Raw genomic sequence first — 19,170 nt, 5'->3', positions numbered from 1 at the left:
CGCGAGCTAGAGCTTCAAAAAAGGATGCTGCATCCTAAACGCAGCGAACACGGTCAAGGTTCACCAACCGAGATCGAAAAGGCGGAGGACTGGCTGCAACGGACGGCGCAACTCAGGGCGATGACCGAGCTACACGACGCCGATGCATCGATCAGCCGTATCGCACAGCTGACGAGTGAACATGCACCGTTCACTAACACCACTCCACTGCCGCCATATTTGAGCCCGCCTACAGCACAGAATACCCTTAGGCGAAACCTAGAGCTTTTGGAAGAAAAGCACAAGCTGGAGGACAAGTTCGCGACGGAACGCGAACAGCTGTTTCGGAGATACGGTGCGCAGGGGGGAGAACATCTCACACACAACACACCTAATGGCACTTCCGCGACACCGAAGGCAAATTTCACCACGACCCCGCTAGAAGAAAGTCAACTCGCCGCGCGCAAAGTAGCCAGCAGGGAACTACCTAGTTTTTCCGGTACCGCCGAATTATGGCCGATATTTATCGCCAGCTACGAAAGCTCAACGGCCATTTGCGGCTATTCCGACGAGGAAAACTTGCTGCGACTGCAAAAGGCACTCAAGGGCAAGGCTCGCGAAGCCGTGCAACATTTAATTCTGTTCCCGGCCTGGCGGGCAACCCTACGATCTCAGCCCAGCGGGCATTGTTGCGCATCATTAGCTTGCAACGCTACACATTTTGGCTAATCTTTAGCTAATCCTCGAAAAAGATTAGCCAAAGATTAGCCAAATATGAATGAACGTTTCGTGACGTCACAATGACGGTTCAGCATTGTGACGTCACTACAGCGGGTGTTCATTCGCCCCTCACCCCCTTCCTCCTTTCTTTCATTCCCCACATTCGTTACGTCAATTCTTTCGACAATAATTTAACGACCGTGAAAATTTAAATTCAACGTTATTCTCGTTGAATAAATATTTATTTACAACTATATCAACTAGCAATGCTCTATCAGTAGCCATAAAAGCGGTTAAAAAGGTCATTCCACGAACATTATCGAGCACGATGATCTCTTGTTGACGTGGAAGCAACCATGGAATCCATAAAACTCTCTTCTCAACGGAGTGTATGAAGCAACGGGAAAAGGGCTATGGTATCAAGAGCAATAGTAACAGGAGGATCTATTGGTGGTCTTGAGAGAGATCGTTTCGGTAAATATATTGCTGATAGTTTACATTTTATGGATTCACACGGAACTTCCACCCTTCTTGACGGAGCATTTTCCTTTATTTTATAGATAAACAAATCGGCAGACGACAATTCTATTTGCGAATTGCCGTCTGCCCACTTTCCTTCGAAAAGCTCCGTCTTATGGTCAATCTGGATCCCAATCAAGATGAACGAAGGCAAAGAACTTTTCTTTGCCTCCAAAAATTTGATGACGCTGCCCTGGTGGGTCAAAAACCATTGATCTCTAAATTCGGGCAGCAAGGTAAAATCGGCTGTTACGTGTAATCCAACCCGATTTACCATCAACATTGGATAGTTTGGAGCACTATAACTGGCAGCCGTCTGGATAGAATCTCTGGCTTGCACCCTGGCTGCCACTTGCTCCACACACTTCGTGCCCGATTTAATACAGCGTTTGATAAACTGCAAGTGGTTTTCAAAACAATAAGCCGCAAAATTTTCAAGTTGTCCAAATTTTAAAACTTCTCCATACACGTGCTGGAGATTATGAACATTACTTGTCAAGTGGTAACGACCATACATCGTGCCGAACTCCTTTACAAACTTTTCTAGGAGCTTTTTCGCAAGCGGCCAATGTCGCTGATGTGCCGTGGATGCAAAACAGGTCACACCGCAGAAGTAGAGCAAGAAATGATTGTAAGCCTGTTCGTTCATGCAATCTTTCAAGACCACAACACTAATGTAATGCAGGAAGGACCGATATTCGGTTCCCTTCCAATTGCGGACTCCATTGAGGTGCCTCATGGGGCGATGCACCTCAGAAGGAAGCCGTGTATTTTCCATGAACTTAGACACAGCTTCCTTCTGGGGGTCTGACCATCGACCAAGGGTTGCAAATTTGCCATCCAGCATCCCTCGAAGAATTTTTCTGGTCACCCCCAAATCAATTAAATGGAGCCGATCGCCAACAACGACGTCTTCTATTAAATGGAAATTATTTATATCTTCTAGTGGTGTCCGCCAACTCTTACGATGGTCCTTGTCTACCTTAGCTCGAAAGCCCGCGTCCGTGCGCGGTGCAGAGTTCACGGAGTAAAATGACTTTATTCTCCGGTTTGATGTATTCCCCAACACAGGAACACTTTAAGCATCCATGCTTACCAGTATAACTGGTGACAGCTTTTAGATACGCCCGCGCCGGAGAATCGGCAACAATGGCGCGAAGTTTAAAATGCACCTGCTTGTCACCGAACTGCAAGCCTCTTTGCTGGAGATCGTTCACCTCCAACACTAGCGGCCGAAGATATTGTTCGATGTTCTCCGGCTTTGCTTGTCCCCCAAAAACACCGACAAGCATTACCGGAGCATCTACCAATTCTTCCACCTTTATAAGTATTGGCCACAGTTGTGTGTTTGAACTTTTAAAAAGGGGAAGCCCATCGATCGACACTTGTATGGAAAGAAGGTCATCTTTGGGTATGACATCTTTAAAATAATTTTTTAGGACCGTCTCTACCCCCTGATACCAAAATCGTCCTCCCAAGATCGATTTTACTTTTACCACGACTGGAGAGGATGATTTGGTAAGTGTCCGTGCATCTTTAGGAAGTTGCAATTTATAATCCTTCCTCAAGATCGCCAGAAGTTTTCCTCGAGACGAACGTGATACGAGTTCCAAGATTGCCCACCGTCTCAACGCCTCATGTCGGCTATAGCTATCTACATATCTAGCCAACCTAGTGCAATCCACTCTGATGTCATCATCATCATCATCAGATCCGTCAATAGATGTGTCCTCATGGCTCGAAATTGTTTCAGGTTCCTCCGTGGGTAAAATTAAGCTTCCACTACCAATAACCTCCACCCTGTTTTCAAAACTTATCTGGGGGTTGGCTTCAACAATGCCGCTTGTAGATGCCGCTTGTAAAAAAGCATCTTCATCTCGGGTTATACCTAAAACAGTTGAAGTATAGAATGAAATATTACATAACCCATCCCAGCTGCCCGGAGGCTTTAAAGCACTATAATACATTTTAATATTTTTATCTTTTACTTACCAACTCCTAGATCAGGCCATTTTATTTCAGACGCACTTATTCGTTGCCATTCAGCCCATTCTATTTCAGTGTCGTCCATTCGAGGTCGATGGCTAGGACCACTAGAAACTTCATCACCGTTCTTTCTTTTGCTTGACGAAGCTCTACCTAATTCCATCGCTTCCTCTTCAGGAGTCATATCTAAAACAATATTACTAATTATTAAAACTGCATCCAGATCCCGATCGTATATTTATACGTAACCAGCAGCAAGAGTACACCACATATGCTATTACCCGAAACATTACCAATGTTTCGGTAATATAATTTGTATTTTCACTTTCACTTACCAACGCCTAGATCTGCCCACGGTATAGTACTTGATCCACTTTGCTTGAATGCCTCCCACTCCATTTCTATTTCACGATCCATCACTTTAAATCACAACGATTAACAGCAAACAATTTAAAAAAACAATCGACACTGCTCAAGAAAAGCGATAAATCCTTATCAAAACAAAGTTGACACATCAAAACAAGCCATCCACGCGGATTTCATAAAAAAAAAATACTGCTCGGTTGATAAGAAAACAAAGCAAGAACTTCATGACCCACCGTTCTTGCGGTTTTTTTAGCGTTGAGTTTGATCAAGGCATATGAGAAGGAAGGTGTGAGAGAAGGAAGAACTTCATGACCCACCGTTCATGACCCACCGAAACGTTCTTGCGGTTTTTTTTATCGTTGGTTTTGATCAAGGCATACGAGAAGGAAGGTGTATGAGAAGGAAGGCGTATGAGAACTGTACGTGCAATGGGCAAACGAACCCAGTCACTTGAACACGCGGGTTTTGGATACTAAATTGGATATTACACATAGAAAAATTGGATATCCAATTGAGCCCCTAAACAATCGCCAAATTCAAGATTTTTGGGTGTCGCGGTCGAAGCGCGCCGCGTTATACACACACATGAGCACTTGCCATCACCCGATTTTTGCGGTGTTGCGGTGTGTTTAGGGTGATGCCGGATTGATGACGTCACAAACGCGTTGCATAAAAAAAAAATCGGTGTCGTATTTGTTTTGCCCGTGTTCTTTCTCTCTTCTATTATTTCTCCTGCTTTGTTCTTTAGCTCCGTGCTCCGTGCTGACTCAGAGAGTGTAGACAGCTGTCTGCTTCTCGTTTGCTTTTACACGCGCGGGTATATCGTGCCTGTGGGCCTGTGGCGGTGGCGTGAAAGGAAGCGTCATATCATATTATTCTAATTGAAGAGCTAACTTTTTACGGTGCAATTGTTCCTGAAAGAAGGCAAGTAAGAATTGATTATCGTTATTTGATGGTTTATATTTACCCATGGAACGAAGTGTTTTCCAGTTGTGCTATCGGCTGCTCTTCTGCATGACCAGTTGGTGATTCAATATAAATAACGAAATGTTTGAATGTAAGTATAATTCAGTTTACACCTTAAAGTGCTACGCAATCTACTATCTAATAATTTTTCGAATCTAGTGCCATTACATCGATTCGTGTTTTCTTTTCCGCTTTGTGTAAAAAGTTCTCCACATTTAAATTGACAATAATTTTACTAGAGCCAAAGTTTAAAAATTTTCGCTATGCAGAACGAAAGAACGGTCGTTCTCAAATCCATCAACCAATTCGGATTTGTCTCAGGTCGTTGACTTGTATCAGCTGATACCAGTGCATCCTGATGCATCCTCAATAACTTGTCTAGATACCAGATAGTAGAGTGAGAACGACTGCTCCTTACTCTCTCATCCTTATCAGGAGTTTCCCTCTAGCGGCAATTTGTTCGACTGGTCAACTGCCATCGAACCATTCGTGATCGATCTAGCAGCATCCAAGATCGATTAAGTTACATTATTAGGTTTTCATTATTATTTATTTATTCAAACCTTGCTCTTCATTTCCATCATCATCACCATCAAACTATGCTGAAGCAATGGATCCAAAAGCAATGGAGTTATTTGTGTTTCTTTTTAATATTTGTTTGTTTTACAGCCGTGTAAATTAATGAGCAGAATGTCATTGTTAAGCAGAATTACAAATCATTTGCTTTAGCTACCTACACCTTGTGCTCTACACTAGAGAAGTTCACTAAACTAGAAAATCACAATAGAGAACTTCGACTTCAAAATGAGAGGCTCGAAGCCAAACTGGATTTAGTTCTGCGCAACTTTGCGACTACGAATGTCACTTTGGACACGATGGTGGCAGTAAGTCAGCCTAGAGAAGGCCTCATCCGTAAGGATACGGATTTTGAATTTTCTCCTGTATCTAGCACAGGAGAACTTTTGAAGCTTGAAGGTGACCTAAAAAACGTTCAATACAAAAGAAAACTTTTGGCTTGGTTGCAAAGTCAAGTCACGCGCGCAGAACCTTCCAATCGTATGCACGATTCTATTGATATTATTTTTGCTAAGCCATTTTTTGCCAGTTTTAATTGGTCGGGTATCAGTAGGACACCTGGGCAAGCAACGACAGGTTTAATTAATTTTAAAGAGGTAGAGTATTTTTAAGGAAATAGGCAGTAACGAGCATTAAAATAGTAGCTGACAAACATGTTGGTAGCTCTTTGATGAAGAAACTGCAACATGCTGCAGCCAGAGTGCATATAAAAGATAACAAGAGGACATCATGTCATACTAATAGAACTCGATTCTAAATAATCCGTTAATTTCGGATCTTCGGAATGAATGGATCTCTCTGCTTGATGCTCTTGTGGTTCAGATGGCATATCGGTGCTATCCGAAGGATTAACGGCATTTAATTGTTGTGACACTGGAAAATAAAGCTTTAACACTAATTCAATATTACTAAATCATTATTTTCATTCATTCAATCCACTTGATCCTGCTTCTTCATCGACTGGTAAATCCATCTTTAGTGAAATTGCCAGTTTTTTTCATTCTATCAAGATCGGACATGTTGGCACAATTCAACGTATAATTTTGCACTTTATAAACACTGGAAAACTTTGTTCACTTGTAATCAACGCAACTATGATTTAATTCTACCGCAAGTGATAACTAAAATCGTAGTAAACAAATGCAATGTGACGTCACTTCATAGTTTTGGCGCGAAGCCAAATGATGAGCAAAAGAGAAAATAAGCGCAAAAAAGACAGAAAGCGATTTAAAACGACAGACGCAGGGCAACGACCGCGGGGCATGAAGAATGGAGGAAACGAACCATGCAAGTTCGTGGGACCCAAAGGGGAGATGCGTGATGCGGGGAGTAAATTCATGCATGGCTCACGCATACACTCGCAGCTCGGTGCCGCGGCAGAAAGTGGTTGCATACCCTTGTGCGAGTGGAAGCAAGAGAGAAAGTGCAGATTTGGAGTGAGAGGTCCGAACAGTATCCGATTTTTGCGATTGGGAAGTGGGGTGATGACGTCATGACGTTGCGCTACTCGACGCTGTAGTGCACAATTGTGGACTCCAGCGGGGGTGCATTGAGGAAAATTCATTTTTTGAGTGAATTTTTAGAGAATGTTGTGCAACAATGCCCGCTGGGAGTTCGGCCGACCGGCGATGATCATCGAATCGATGATCACAAAAATACGCAACATGCCCACGCCGAAATAAAACCGCCCCGACCTCCTGACGAACTTCGGCGTGGTGGTGAGGAACATGTGTGCCACCATCGAGGTGAGCGGCCTGCTCGACTACATGTGCAACATTGCACTGCCCCTAGCGGCAGAAATGTGTAGCATCGCGTGAAAAGTGTAGTGCGGCGGTCTTCACTAGCCCGTACTTGTATCTTCCCTGACCGGATCCGATCGGACCAGAAGACCGTCTGAGTTACCCTCGTGGGCGGTTTGCGCATGCGCATGGGTCAGTAATGGCGGCCCCCGAGTACCCTGCATAGTGGTGGTCATCATGCAAAAATAAGTCCCCCAGTTCCACAAAACATTTGCATTCGCAATTTTTTATCTTTATTACAAATTACCGATGGCTCTATACACTTTCATTAACATTAAAAATTACCTTGTCTTGTAATAGTCCTATACTTAAACAATAAACCTTATCCGCACTACTTATTCACGTTTCCACGGTACGCCTCCGGACCCACATCGGACAAGCGGCATTCCAAAGAAACTCCTGAATAAAGATAATCTGCAAATAAAAGTTGATAGAAACACTTTTTATTGATATTCATGCACGCCATATGATAAAATACTTATCTTCTTTGGTTTTTTAACGAGGAATTCTGCGAGATCGGATCGCACGAGAACAGCAGCAGTACCTCCATGCGGAAGAGTAACGATGTAAACAACACGATGTAAAATCGAGCAAATACGTCGTGTTCGGGCTGAATATGAGCCGCAAAGCAAGCCCACGCACAATTTCTTCACTCTTATCGATAAAGATCACCAAATAACACGGAAAACACCACTAATTTACGCACTTTATTTACACTGCGCTCGGCGCACTCCAAGCCGGTCCCGGCGGCTGCCATCACTGAACGCTCCCCTGACAGCTTGACTGTGAGCGTGGGTTTGAGACTATGGTGGTCAAAAATAAGTGTGATCGTTGAACAAAAATCGCGTGTGGCGAAAGTTTATCGGTCCTAAAATTGTTTTAATTTGATAATGTTTTTTTTGTACGGGGTTGAGGTTCCGCCTATTCAACAATTGCATGAAAAATCGGTGATAAAAATAATTTATCCACCCGCAATAAACTTTGTCCACAGGACAACCAAATCCCACAATAATGTAGGCGGTTTCGCTTGGCATTGAGTGATTGAAAATCTGGTCGAAGTGTGAATTTGATTTTCATTGTTATTTTCAAATACATGGACATAAATCATATTGAAAAATGATGGAATCGAACGCATAATCTCTTTTCTATGTTTATTTCCGCTGTAAAATGTGCTGAAATCATTTGACGTGCATTATGGACATGCTTTTTAACTTTTTTATTCTGTATAGTTACGTACAAAAGTACAAATACGTTTGGAATTTGACAAATTTGTTGATCATTAATCAAATCGACGTTATTTATTTAAGTTTTGCAAAAATGAAAACGGTTTGAAAAATTGACTAAGTCCCAAAAGAGCGAGTACGAAAATTCGGGGTCGAAGGTGGGAGTAGGATGGCCTGCTGATTGTAGCAATTGACCGTTGACGATGTTGCACATCGTTTGAAAAGTGTGGGCCAATGAGGGGTGGAAACGGGTGGAGACGGGAGAGACGTAGACGTGACATGGAATTTTGAGTTACCGCTGCCCGCAGGGGCTGCAGGAGCTTGTCGGGAAGTTGCCGCCTTCCACATTTTACCAATGGGCTTGGTACACCCGAAACTCACACAACACAACACTACGAGATTTCGGTCACTGGATCGGGGAGCTTGCGGACAGCATAGGAGCCCTGCCCGTCGCATACACACCATCGGCCCCAAACACGACGCGACCCGACCGACCCCGCGCAGAACAACACTCGACGCGACGGACGAACGCGTTTGTGAACGTGCACGTAACGGAGACGCAGGACGATGCAACACGTAGCAGCGTCAAAGTGTGCGTACCCAACTGGCAGATTTTGTCTTGTTATCATATTGTTACCATGTTGTTAGTTAATTTTCGGGGCGGATAACAAGACAAAGTGTTGCACCAAAAAAGGGGTGGGGGAGCAACATTAAACCGGTTATTTTGTGGTGGTGTTAGTGCCAAACAGGGGGTTATGATGGTGTGCGTGTTATTTCACCAGATTGGCATGCACACATTTATATAATTCGTTTCGGATATCAAATGAGAAAACAGTGTTGTGTTCTGCGCAATCCGTCGACGCGGAAATTTATATTCTTCATTAAATTTGGACTCCACTTCTACACTCTGCTCTCCCGGAACACTAAATGCGGCTTCTTCCTCCGGTGTTATTTCTGTTGAACGAAACAAACAAAGGAAATGAATTAACGAATCGCTGTTATAAACGGTCATGATGTTGCTCTATCACACTGTTTACTTACCGATTCCATGATGCTTCTAAACGATCAAACTTCTCATCCGTTTTACGGACCAGATCGTTCATGAGCTGACGCCGTCGCGGACTTGTTGATGGATGCACTTTTTCTTCTATAAGTTTCCCATTGGGCACCATGAACTTTGGAAAAACACTTTACACTTTTCAACACGACTGTTCTGGCGCTGGATGTTTCGAAGACTGAAAACTTCACCGCGTCGCTATTGGCAGTTGGTGCGTGATGGCATTCATACAAACGTACTTTTTATTCTGTACATGATTGACCGACATAAAGTGCACGAACACATTTGTGTGTCGCTGTGCAGTGTGGGAATGGTACACGATCGGTTCCGCTATTGCAATGTGTCAGCCTGAAAGGGAAGATGTGAAAGGGCAGATGTGACTTCTCCCCTAGCACACCGGTTCATCATTAGAACGAGAAGGAAGACAAAGTGTGCAAGAGAAAGCTGACAGTTCTGGACTCGCGGGGGTAGGAATCTGCGGAAACGGGGCAATGTTGCATGTCGCAGTCAGTTGGGTAGCATCCCGAGTAACAAAAATACGCATGTTGCACTATCAAAAGACCCGACAAACAAAGTTGCGCGACGACGGGTTTAGGTGCAACTTTTTCCATACAAAACGCCCGGGTGATGAAAGTGCTACCCCAGTGCTCCTCTCCGCGAGTCTATACTTGCAAGCGGTAGCACAACATCGCGAACAAAACACCGCGACGAAGCGATGCATCAGGAGGAATTTCCCCATCCCACCCCTGATGGACCCATACTTGCAGATAGAACTGCAACACGGACAGGTTCGGACCAAGGCGTGTTAAACAGGGTAGGTTTGGTAAATGACGTTAAACATTTCAAACCATAAAAACCCTGAAGTTGAATCGGAGAATTGATTCATATCAAAATTTAACCATGGCTACGATGAAGGCTCTTAAAAAATGAGTTATATTAAATACCAGTGAAATCAGTTTTCTTAACTGTCAGTGTGAGCGATACGCCCTACCGAGTATTAACAACGCTATCTTTCTGTTGGAAACGTTTTAAAAAACGCGGTACTTTATTGGCGTATGATCACTGAGTAGAAAGGCCGCTTTCGTTGGCGCGCTTGCTTTTATCCTCTCCTGTATCGCGATGGCCGTTTCGCGATGGCTGGTTTATTTTCAAAATGCCCATCGGGGCCATCATGCGCGCATCTTGATCGGGCGAAATTTCGCCCATCCAAGGTTCTTAATATTTTCTTAATTGGCCTCGCTTACTTTCTAAACCCTGCCTGTCACTATCTGTTGTTGTTTACTAATAACACTACCGCGTGGATTCCTATCTAGTTTTAGTTACAGCCGCATCTAGTTTTAGTTACAGAGTTGTCGGCCAGTGTTACTTTGTAACATTCTCCCCACCGGTATGTCACGTGAAGTGGCCTACCCCTGTTTCTGGCCGACATCTAACACCGCGATATTGACGGCCGGCCGTTCGATTATTCCGCTCAAAGTTTTAACTTGCACGCGTCGTACTTGCCCATCCGCGGATCGGTATGTTTTTATCACGTGCCCCCGTGGCCAGCAGTTCCGAGGGTTGTTTGTATCCGCTACGAGGACCAAGTCTCCCTCCTCAATTGGTTTAGTGGATTTGTGCCATTTAGTCCTCCTCGTCAGATGGGGTAAGTACTCGGTGACCCATCTTTTCCAGAAAAGATCTGCGAATTGTTGTGCTGACTTCCATGACCTCCGGAGCGACGGCGGTGAGTCGTCAAATGGCACTGCTGGTTTACTACCGTTGGAGCTCCCTAAAATGAAGTGATTGGGAGTTAGTGGGGCTTCGGCTTCATCCTCAACTGGTACGTCTGTCAACGGTCGCGAGTTAACAATCAACTCCACTTCACTCAAACTAGCTCGTAGCAGCTCGTCGGACGGGTTATGTGGAAGGGCCAGTTTGGTAAGCGTTTTCTTAATAGATTGTACCAGTCGTTCCCATGATCCTCCGAAATGTGGCGCAGCAGGTGGATTAAAAATCCATTTCGTTGTAGGTTGGACGAATTCTGTCATCAGGCGCTCTTGATCCACTGCTGCCATCGCTTCCCGTAGCTCGCGTGAGGCTCCTACGAAGTTTGTGCCTCGATCACTGATGAACTCGAGGCATTCCCTTCCTCGTGATAAAGTTGCGGATCGCAAATATGCAGGAATCTGTAGAGAGGCTATGTGCGATTTCGATGTGGATCCCTCGCGTTGTCAGGCACGTAAATATGACTCCCCACCGTTTTTCAGCTCTTCTCCCCACTGAGACTAGCATCGGACCGAAGTAGTCAATTCCGGTGTACGAGAACGGTCGCTGAAATGCTGCTAGTCGCTGGGGCGGCAGATTTCCCATTGCGGGGTTTTGAGGGAGCGCACACCTTACCTTGCAGTATTGGCATCGGTGCCTTACCTGGTTGTACGTGGCCTTGAGCTGCGGGATGTGATACTTAAGGCGGACCTCATTGACGACTGTTTGGTGATTGGCGTGCTTGTACTTGCTGTGGTAACTGTTAATCAGCAGTTCAGTGACGTAGTGCCGTCGGGGGAGAATTATGGGGCGCTTGGTATCCTCGCCGACCCATACACATTTCTCGATCCTGCCTTTGATGCGTAGCACTCCATTCACATCCAGCATCGGGCTTAGCTTATACAGCGGGCTCGATTTCTGCAGTGGTCGCTTCCAAGGGTGCTTCACACATTCTTTACTGCTGAGTACATGTATGTCGTCGGCATACTCAGATCTTTGTACATCTCGATAAATTGCGTTTTCTGCACGCTCCAGCTCTTCATGCGTCAGGCTATCAAGTTGTTTATGCTCTTTGGCTATGCCCTTCCTGCAATTTCCCAAAAAGCGGTATACATAAGCTACCGCCCTTAGTAGCCGTTGCCACTTTGAGAATCTGGTGAACTCGATATTTGGCGTCGTGACCGTGTGATGTAGCAGGCTATGTCGAATCTCCTCGCTTGTCTCTCCGAGTTTTTGTTCGACTATGGGCCACTGATCCTTTGGTTCCCATAGGAAATCAGGCCCACGGAACCACCTACTCGATGGGCTGAGGTCTGGTGGCTTTTGCCATTTTGTTCCTTCATCCGCTACGTTGAGCCGTGTAGATAGCCAGTTCCACTCTTCCGGGTTTGTAGTATCTAGTAGCTCACTGACCCTAACTGCCACGAACTGGCTGTATCGGCGATGGTCGGATAGCAACCAACTCATAACGGTGCGCGAATCCGTCCAGAGGAATCGGTGAGTTATAGCAATTCGTGCTGATAACGCGAAGGTCGTGAGTTCGTTCCTCTCTGGAGCCACCAAATGTATCGTCTCTGCTAAGCGGGCACCTATGACTGCGGCCTGAAGTTCGAGTCGTGGGATGGAAACGAACGTAATAGGGGCCACCTTCGTCTTTGAGCCTACTAGGGCGCACTCGATCACACCGTTTTCCTCGAATCGTAGGTAGGCGACGGCTGATGCCCCATTTTCACTGGCGTCGCAGAACATGTGGAGCTCTACTCTTTCTGAGTTGGCCGTCGTCTTACTCCGATAACACCTTGGGACGCTGACTCTTTGAACATTGGGCAACGCGGTTACCCAGATTTGCCACTTAACGGCGAGGTGTCCGATAGCCTCGTCATCCCATGGGCTCTTAGCGCGCCAAAACTCCTGTAGAAGTATCTTCAGATACATGAGGAAGTTTCCTATTAGCCCCAAGGGATCATAAATTGCCATAAGCGTTTATAGTACGATCCTCTTCGTAGGTGCTCGCTCACCAAGCAGCACTCGTGGATCGCATCTCGGGGATATTTTAAACGTGAACACGTCCGTCGCTGTGTTCCACCACATTCCAAGATCCTTTTCCGTTGACATTTCGCTCTCGACAGGAATGTCCACTCCGTTGTTCTCGTTGCCATTCAATAACATTTTCACCGTGGTGGAATTGGACAGCCAATTCCGTATCTCAAACCCGCCTTGGGAGTGTATATACTGGACGTCACGGGCTAGATTTATGGCTTCTTGCTCTGTTTCTACGCTCGCGAGCATGTCGTCCACGTAATGCTCGTACTTTATACACTCCACAGCTTTGGGTAGTGTAGCCTCGAACCTTTCCGCATTTACGTTCTTGACGTAGTGCGCGGTGCTGGGTGAACACGCGGCACCGAATGTCATCACTTGTAGTACGTAATGCTGTGGGTCGCTACCGAGTTTCCCGTCGTTCCATAAGAACATTTGACTGCGCTGGTCGCGAGGGTTCATGTCTACCTGGAAGAACATCTCGCGGATATCTCCCGTCACTGCCACCTTGTACTCTCTGAACTTAAACAGGACCATGAGTAGACTCACCAATTGGTCCGGGCCGGTGAGTAGCATGGAGTTTAGGCTTACTCCGTTCGCCTTTGCCACCGCATCGAACACTACTCGAATCTTCCCAGGCTTATTCGGATTGGTCACCGGGAAGATCGGCAGGTACCAGTCGTTTGGCGTTCGAGTAACCTGCTCTTCGGGAGTGAGCTTTCTGACGTACCCTTTCTGCTCGTACTCCACGATCTTGTTTTGCATTGCTTTAGCCAGGTCGGGATCTCTTCGCAATTTTCTTTCGAGACACTCGTGTCGCTTTAGGGCCATTGCTCGGCTATCAGGCAACTTAACATCCTCGTACTTCCACAGCAGACCAGCCTCGTAGCGATTATCCTTTAAGTGAACGCTGGTTCCAAGCAACATCAGCGCGCGTTCCTCATCCCGCGAACGTAAACTTGTAGTCGGTCGATATATCCCAAGTGACTCTAGCGTAAAGTAGTGTTTCAATGCCATGTTTATTATATCATCTCTTTCTTTGTTGCACGGACAGATGTGGGCATTTACCGATGCCATCTTTACCTCTTTAGAGCCGGGCTGTTTGTATGGCCCATACAACACCCAACCGAGACGAGTTTTTGAAGCGGCTGGTTCGTTCGGCTCTCGTTCCACGGTTCTCAGCGCCTGTCCAACGAAAATGTTGTCGACCCCAATAAGGATTCGTGGAGCCTTGGCGGTTCCACGCAGCGGAAGTCCCTTGAGGTACTCGTACTCCTCGCTTATGACCGAGGGCGCAACCGACTGCTTCCTCAGACTTAAGCTGGCAACGGTGTGTACTGAGTGAAGGTCGAAAATTGCGGAACTTTCAACTCCGGAGATTTTCAGTGACACTTCAACCGATTGCTCCTCTCGACGTCCCTGGTTTCCCGTCCAGGAGATACAGAGCGGACGGGGTTGTCCGACAAGACCCAGCTCTTCCACCAACGAGTGGTCCATAAAGGTCGCCGTCGAACCGTCATCCAACAGTGCGAGCGTATTGATGGTTCTGCCCTTTCCGTGTAGCGTCACCGGGATGTATTTGAGGAGCACACCATCATACGGACCAACGTGGAGGTTGCAGCTCATCGTTTTCTCGGCGGCTCTTCCTGACTGGCGTTCTCGTACAAAATCCTCGTCGTGGAGCAGCTTGTTGTGCCGTCGGTTACACCCGTTCACACCGCACAACACATCCACACGACAGAAACGCGGATGTTTCTTCAGGCAGGTTCTGCACACGGCGTGGGTCTTGATGTACCGCCATCTCGAATTGACGTCCATGCCGAGAAATTTGCCGCACTCTGCCAGACTGGAACATTTCCCTGAACACACGGAACAGGGTTCCCCATGATTCACGGTGACGGACTCTGCAGACTGACCTGAGTCATGGACGTTTACGTTAGCGTACTTACGCGGGTGGCCTGAGCGACCACCACCTTCGCGTTGTAAGTCCCGGGAGATTGGCTTAACAACCTGGCAAGCTGCGCTGACTAGCTCCTTCATCCAATCGTTGAAGGCCAACAATGTTGCCCCCCCGTTGATGTTCCGTTGGTAAAAGCAGTTCAGCCTCACCGTCGGTGGCAGCTTCTCCACCAGCTCGTTCAACAGCGATCCTCCGCTGAGATACTCCTGTAGACCGCAGCTCTTCATCGCCGCACACAGGTTCCTGACCGCGACACCGTAATCGACCAGGGTGTCAAATCGGTCGTCCTTTGGTGGTGGCATCCGTCGAATTTTGGTCATCAACGACTCCACAATGAGCTCCGGGCGGCCATAGCACTCTGTCAGGATGTCGATTGCCTCCGGTACGCTTGACGGATGGTATAAGCAACTTTCCACGGCGTCCCGTGCCTTCCCCTTAAGGCACTGCTGAAGTCGAAGTAAGTTCTCCTCGTTGGTGTACCCGCAGATGGCCGTAGAGTGTTTATAATTGGCAATAAACACCGACCACTCCTGCGGATCCCCGGAGAACGTTGGCAACTCTCGGCTCGTGCACTTTCTTGCCGAAAGTTGGCTTTGGTTCAGCAGCTCGAAGCTTTCGGAGTGGCTTCCGTTCACTGCTGGTTCTGGCTGCCTTGCAGTGACGCGCGTAGGCTGCCGGAGTGAGGCGTGAAGTAGGCGTCGTTTTTCCTCCTGCCGACGCTTTTCGCACTCCTCAATGACGCGCAATTTTTCTTCGAGCATTCGTTGCTCACACTGCTCGCCGATCCGTTTGAATTCCGCTTCCAGCGCTGCATCGGAGTGTGCGGCTGGAGCACTTAAACCGCGATGGCGGATCTGTTCGTGATGGCGCACTTTCTCCAGTATGCCGCCATGCTCGCCTGGCGCGCTTCGCGCGCTTGCATCTTTACATTCAACGTCCATCGCTCTGTATTCGTCGTCGAGCTCATCTGCGATAGACGACGCTGAGTCAATGACGATGTCGCCAAGCTCCTTCATCACGGCCGCTAGCTCACGCTTGGCGTACCGAGGATCCTGATGATACCATGAAAAACGCCCTTTTCATAGCGCAACATGGATATTCTTGTTACTCGGAGAGTGCTTTTCATGGTACCATCAGAGTTGATGGAACCCGTGAAATATGTAGGTTGCGTGACAAAAACGACGTGACGCGATGTTTTTTATACAATGCGCGGTGTTTTTGTGTGGTATGCGATGTTTCGTTAAAGTTGTGTACAATTCTCATTCAAGACAATGTTTGGTTGTGTTAGTGGAAACGTCTCGTTTATTTCAGCAATAAACATACAGTCAGACAGAGCAAGTAAGCGTACGCGTACAGTACCGGCATGAGGCGGGTAGAAAAACCAACGAGCCGGGTTAAATCATTCGGACTAAAATTCTTACTCAAGTGGCTGTGTTTTAAAAAAGTGAATAATAAAAACGATGAATTCTCGGGTGTTGAAAGAAAACGGACAGATCCCGCCGTTGAAGTCCTCGAAAAGTGGTGCACCTCGTCCAAGTAGCTAAAATATGACGGATAAATCAGAAAAGAAAGTGTTATTGCGGTTTCATTAATAACCAACCGTAAATGATCCTTACTTTTATGACTTACCCAGGTAATCAGTGGGAAAAGGTACATTAATCTCTTTTGGTTATTCCAGCATCCGTTCCTTCATCGGCCCAAGTTTCATCTGCTTCTCCGTATGTTAATTCTGCAGCAAAACAGACTAATGTGAATACAGCGTTTTACAGCTCACCTAGCAATCGGGGCAGTGTATGTAGAACATCAAGAATGATAGCCTACTGCAGAGTATTTGATGTAGAATAGCAAAACCCACAAGTGGCAACACAAACGGGTTAGTAGAAAAATCATCACTTTCTAGGATCTACCAGAATGAAAGTTGTCGCGTGGATGTTTGTAGTAGGCACGACCAGTCGAGGGGTGCAGGTAAAAGTAGGGGAAATCGCTTTTCCGCATCAGAAAACGAGCGCGAATCACAAAATCCTCGCAAAAGTTTGTTTTCGACCGGAAAGCGATTTTCCCCTACTTTTACCTGCACCCCTCGACTGGTCGTGCCTACTTCGAACATCCACGCGACAACTTTCATTCTGGTAGATCCTAGAAAGTGATGGATATTCTACTTACTGGTTTGTGTTGCCACTTGTGGGTTTTGCTATTCTACATCAAATACTCTGCAGTAGGCTATCATTCTTGATGTTCTATATACACTGCCCCGATTGCTAGGTGAGATGTAAAACGCTGTAAATATGTTTTAATAGATATATAGGCATATCAAGATGAAGCTGTCACTTTTGAGTTGACCTGCAGAGTTGCTTGAGGAAAGATATGCTACTGGTCAAGGACTACTCGAAAAAAAAGCGGAACATCACCGGGTTTGTTTGTTTCATTTAATTCACAAAAGTGACTTGACTGAGTTTTTACAATTGCAAGCAAATGACATGATGACCAACCTTTTTTCAGCAGCAAAAAGAGATATGTACACACGCATAACGCTCATAACCAAAACCTAAAAAACTAAGGAGAGCTGAAGCATTGTTTTCTGTTCAATTGTACTGAACGGTTTTGAAACGGCTTTAAGCTTCAGAAATACAAGACGGATTGCGATTATCTCGGGAAAAGAGCACAGAGAAAAGACACAGTCTATACGTTATCAAAGCAGCAGGTTAGGAAGCACATCATGAGATAACGCATAGGAAGAGAAAAGCGGCCATCAACCGCATGTGAGCATTGTTGCAAAGTTGACCCCTTTCCTAATGTTCTAGCCTGTTCTTTATATTCAACAGGCAAGACATATAGGTAAGTTTTTAACCCCGAAAATGACCCAATACACGTGTTATGTATTCAGTATTGCAAATATAAACCACTTACTCAAACACGCCAAGGAACCAAAGGTACGTTACATACATATTTCAATCAGCAAAAGCAAACGATCGCCATATGCAGTGAAAACAAAGGGAAGTTTAATTTAGTTTTTACACAAAGTTAATGCTTTACGGGTTTTTCTAAACGTTCATCGAAAACCACCGCACTTTTAATCGTAGTCATATGTCTAACTTTAGAAGAAACTAAAGTTTTGTTTCAACAAGTTATGCCTACGTACAAATTTCACAGGGATATTGTTTTCAATAATTCAAAACAAGTTTCTAGAGTGTCAAAACCATTTAAATTTTGTTTAAAAACTTTAAGGGCATGTGCCTGTTTCAAAAAATAAATTAAACAAAAGTAAATCTATGTTGTTATTTTTCAACGGTTTGTAAAGTACTTGCGTACATTTTGCATGCAAAAAAAAAATTGTTATTTGCATTTGTTTCGCTGTACCGATTTATTTTCTATTAAGTTTATATCTAATTTACAACTAACAGTAAAGTGTTGGTTCGATTAGACAGACGATCGAGCGAAGCGAGCATCTTAGCGAGATGCTCAATTTCGACAATTTCGGTCTTGAGCTTAGCTAGCTATAGCACAGTTGCACGGGCGCGAAAAAGAGATGCACAATTTCGACACACCCATTTTCTCACGCACTTTACGGTGTCGACACCAGCTGTGCTTTTGCTAAGGAAACCATGGACGCAGGATGGTAGAACATATCGCCTCTTCAGTTACGCTTAGATTACAATACTGTGGAAAGTGAGCAAAGGGAGTGCGAAAGAGAGATGCAGACAATTTCGAAAATTTTGACCTTGAGCTTCGATAGCAATAGCACAGCTGAACGAGCGAAGCGAGCGCGAAAGTGAGCTGCACAATTTCGACGTTCCCGTTACCCCATGCACTTAACGGTTTCCCCACCCGCTGTGATTTTGCCAAGGATACTATGGATGCTGGATGGTAGAATATATACATATAAAACAGCAAAGCGTTAACGTGCCACACAGGTTCTTTCATTCAAAGAATTTAGAAGAAAGGGATTGATACCAATTCTCTAATGCGTTGTGAAAATTCTTTTGTGCCGACTGCTTTGCAGCACTTCATTCACATTGCAGGCTAAATGTGATGGTACTGTAGGATTACGTGGTCCTGCATAGGACAGCATGGTTTAAGTCTGAGTTGGTCATGGTTCAAAAAACTGAGTTTTCTACCACATTTTCAACTATATAGCGCTAGGCTTTGCTTTACTTTTTATTTTTTCTGAATAAACATACACTGGGCCCAAAGTTAATCCGGACGCTCAAAAAATGAGCATGCGTCCGACTTTGT

At 45.6% G+C, this 19,170-nt stretch overlaps 1 protein-coding gene and 1 pseudogene across 1 annotated transcript; both read right to left on the bottom strand.

Annotated features, from left to right (window-relative positions):
* Positions 1–955: 955 nt before the first annotated feature.
* LOC131270442 (uncharacterized) lies at positions 956–3,388 on the bottom strand (annotated as a pseudogene).
* A 3,862-nt stretch (positions 3,389–7,250) lies between these two features.
* Positions 7,251–15,953, bottom strand: LOC131270441 (uncharacterized). The gene is made up of 4 exons (XM_058272428.1): positions 12,956–15,953; positions 12,571–12,883; positions 11,601–12,024; positions 7,251–7,325 (listed from the first exon to the last, which is right to left on the bottom strand). The coding sequence occupies exons 1-4, from the start codon at positions 15,951–15,953 to the stop codon at positions 7,251–7,253; spliced, it is 3,810 nt and encodes a 1,269-aa protein (XP_058128411.1).
* Positions 15,954–19,170: the final 3,217 nt, after the last annotated feature.

This window comes from Anopheles coustani, assembly GCF_943734705.1.
Source record: "Anopheles coustani chromosome X unlocalized genomic scaffold, idAnoCousDA_361_x.2 X_unloc_3, whole genome shotgun sequence".
NCBI classification, from domain to species: Eukaryota; Metazoa; Arthropoda; class Insecta; order Diptera; family Culicidae; genus Anopheles; species Anopheles coustani.
The sequence above is the reverse complement of the archived record's forward strand: the minus strand, read 5'-3'. Positions and strand labels throughout refer to the sequence as shown.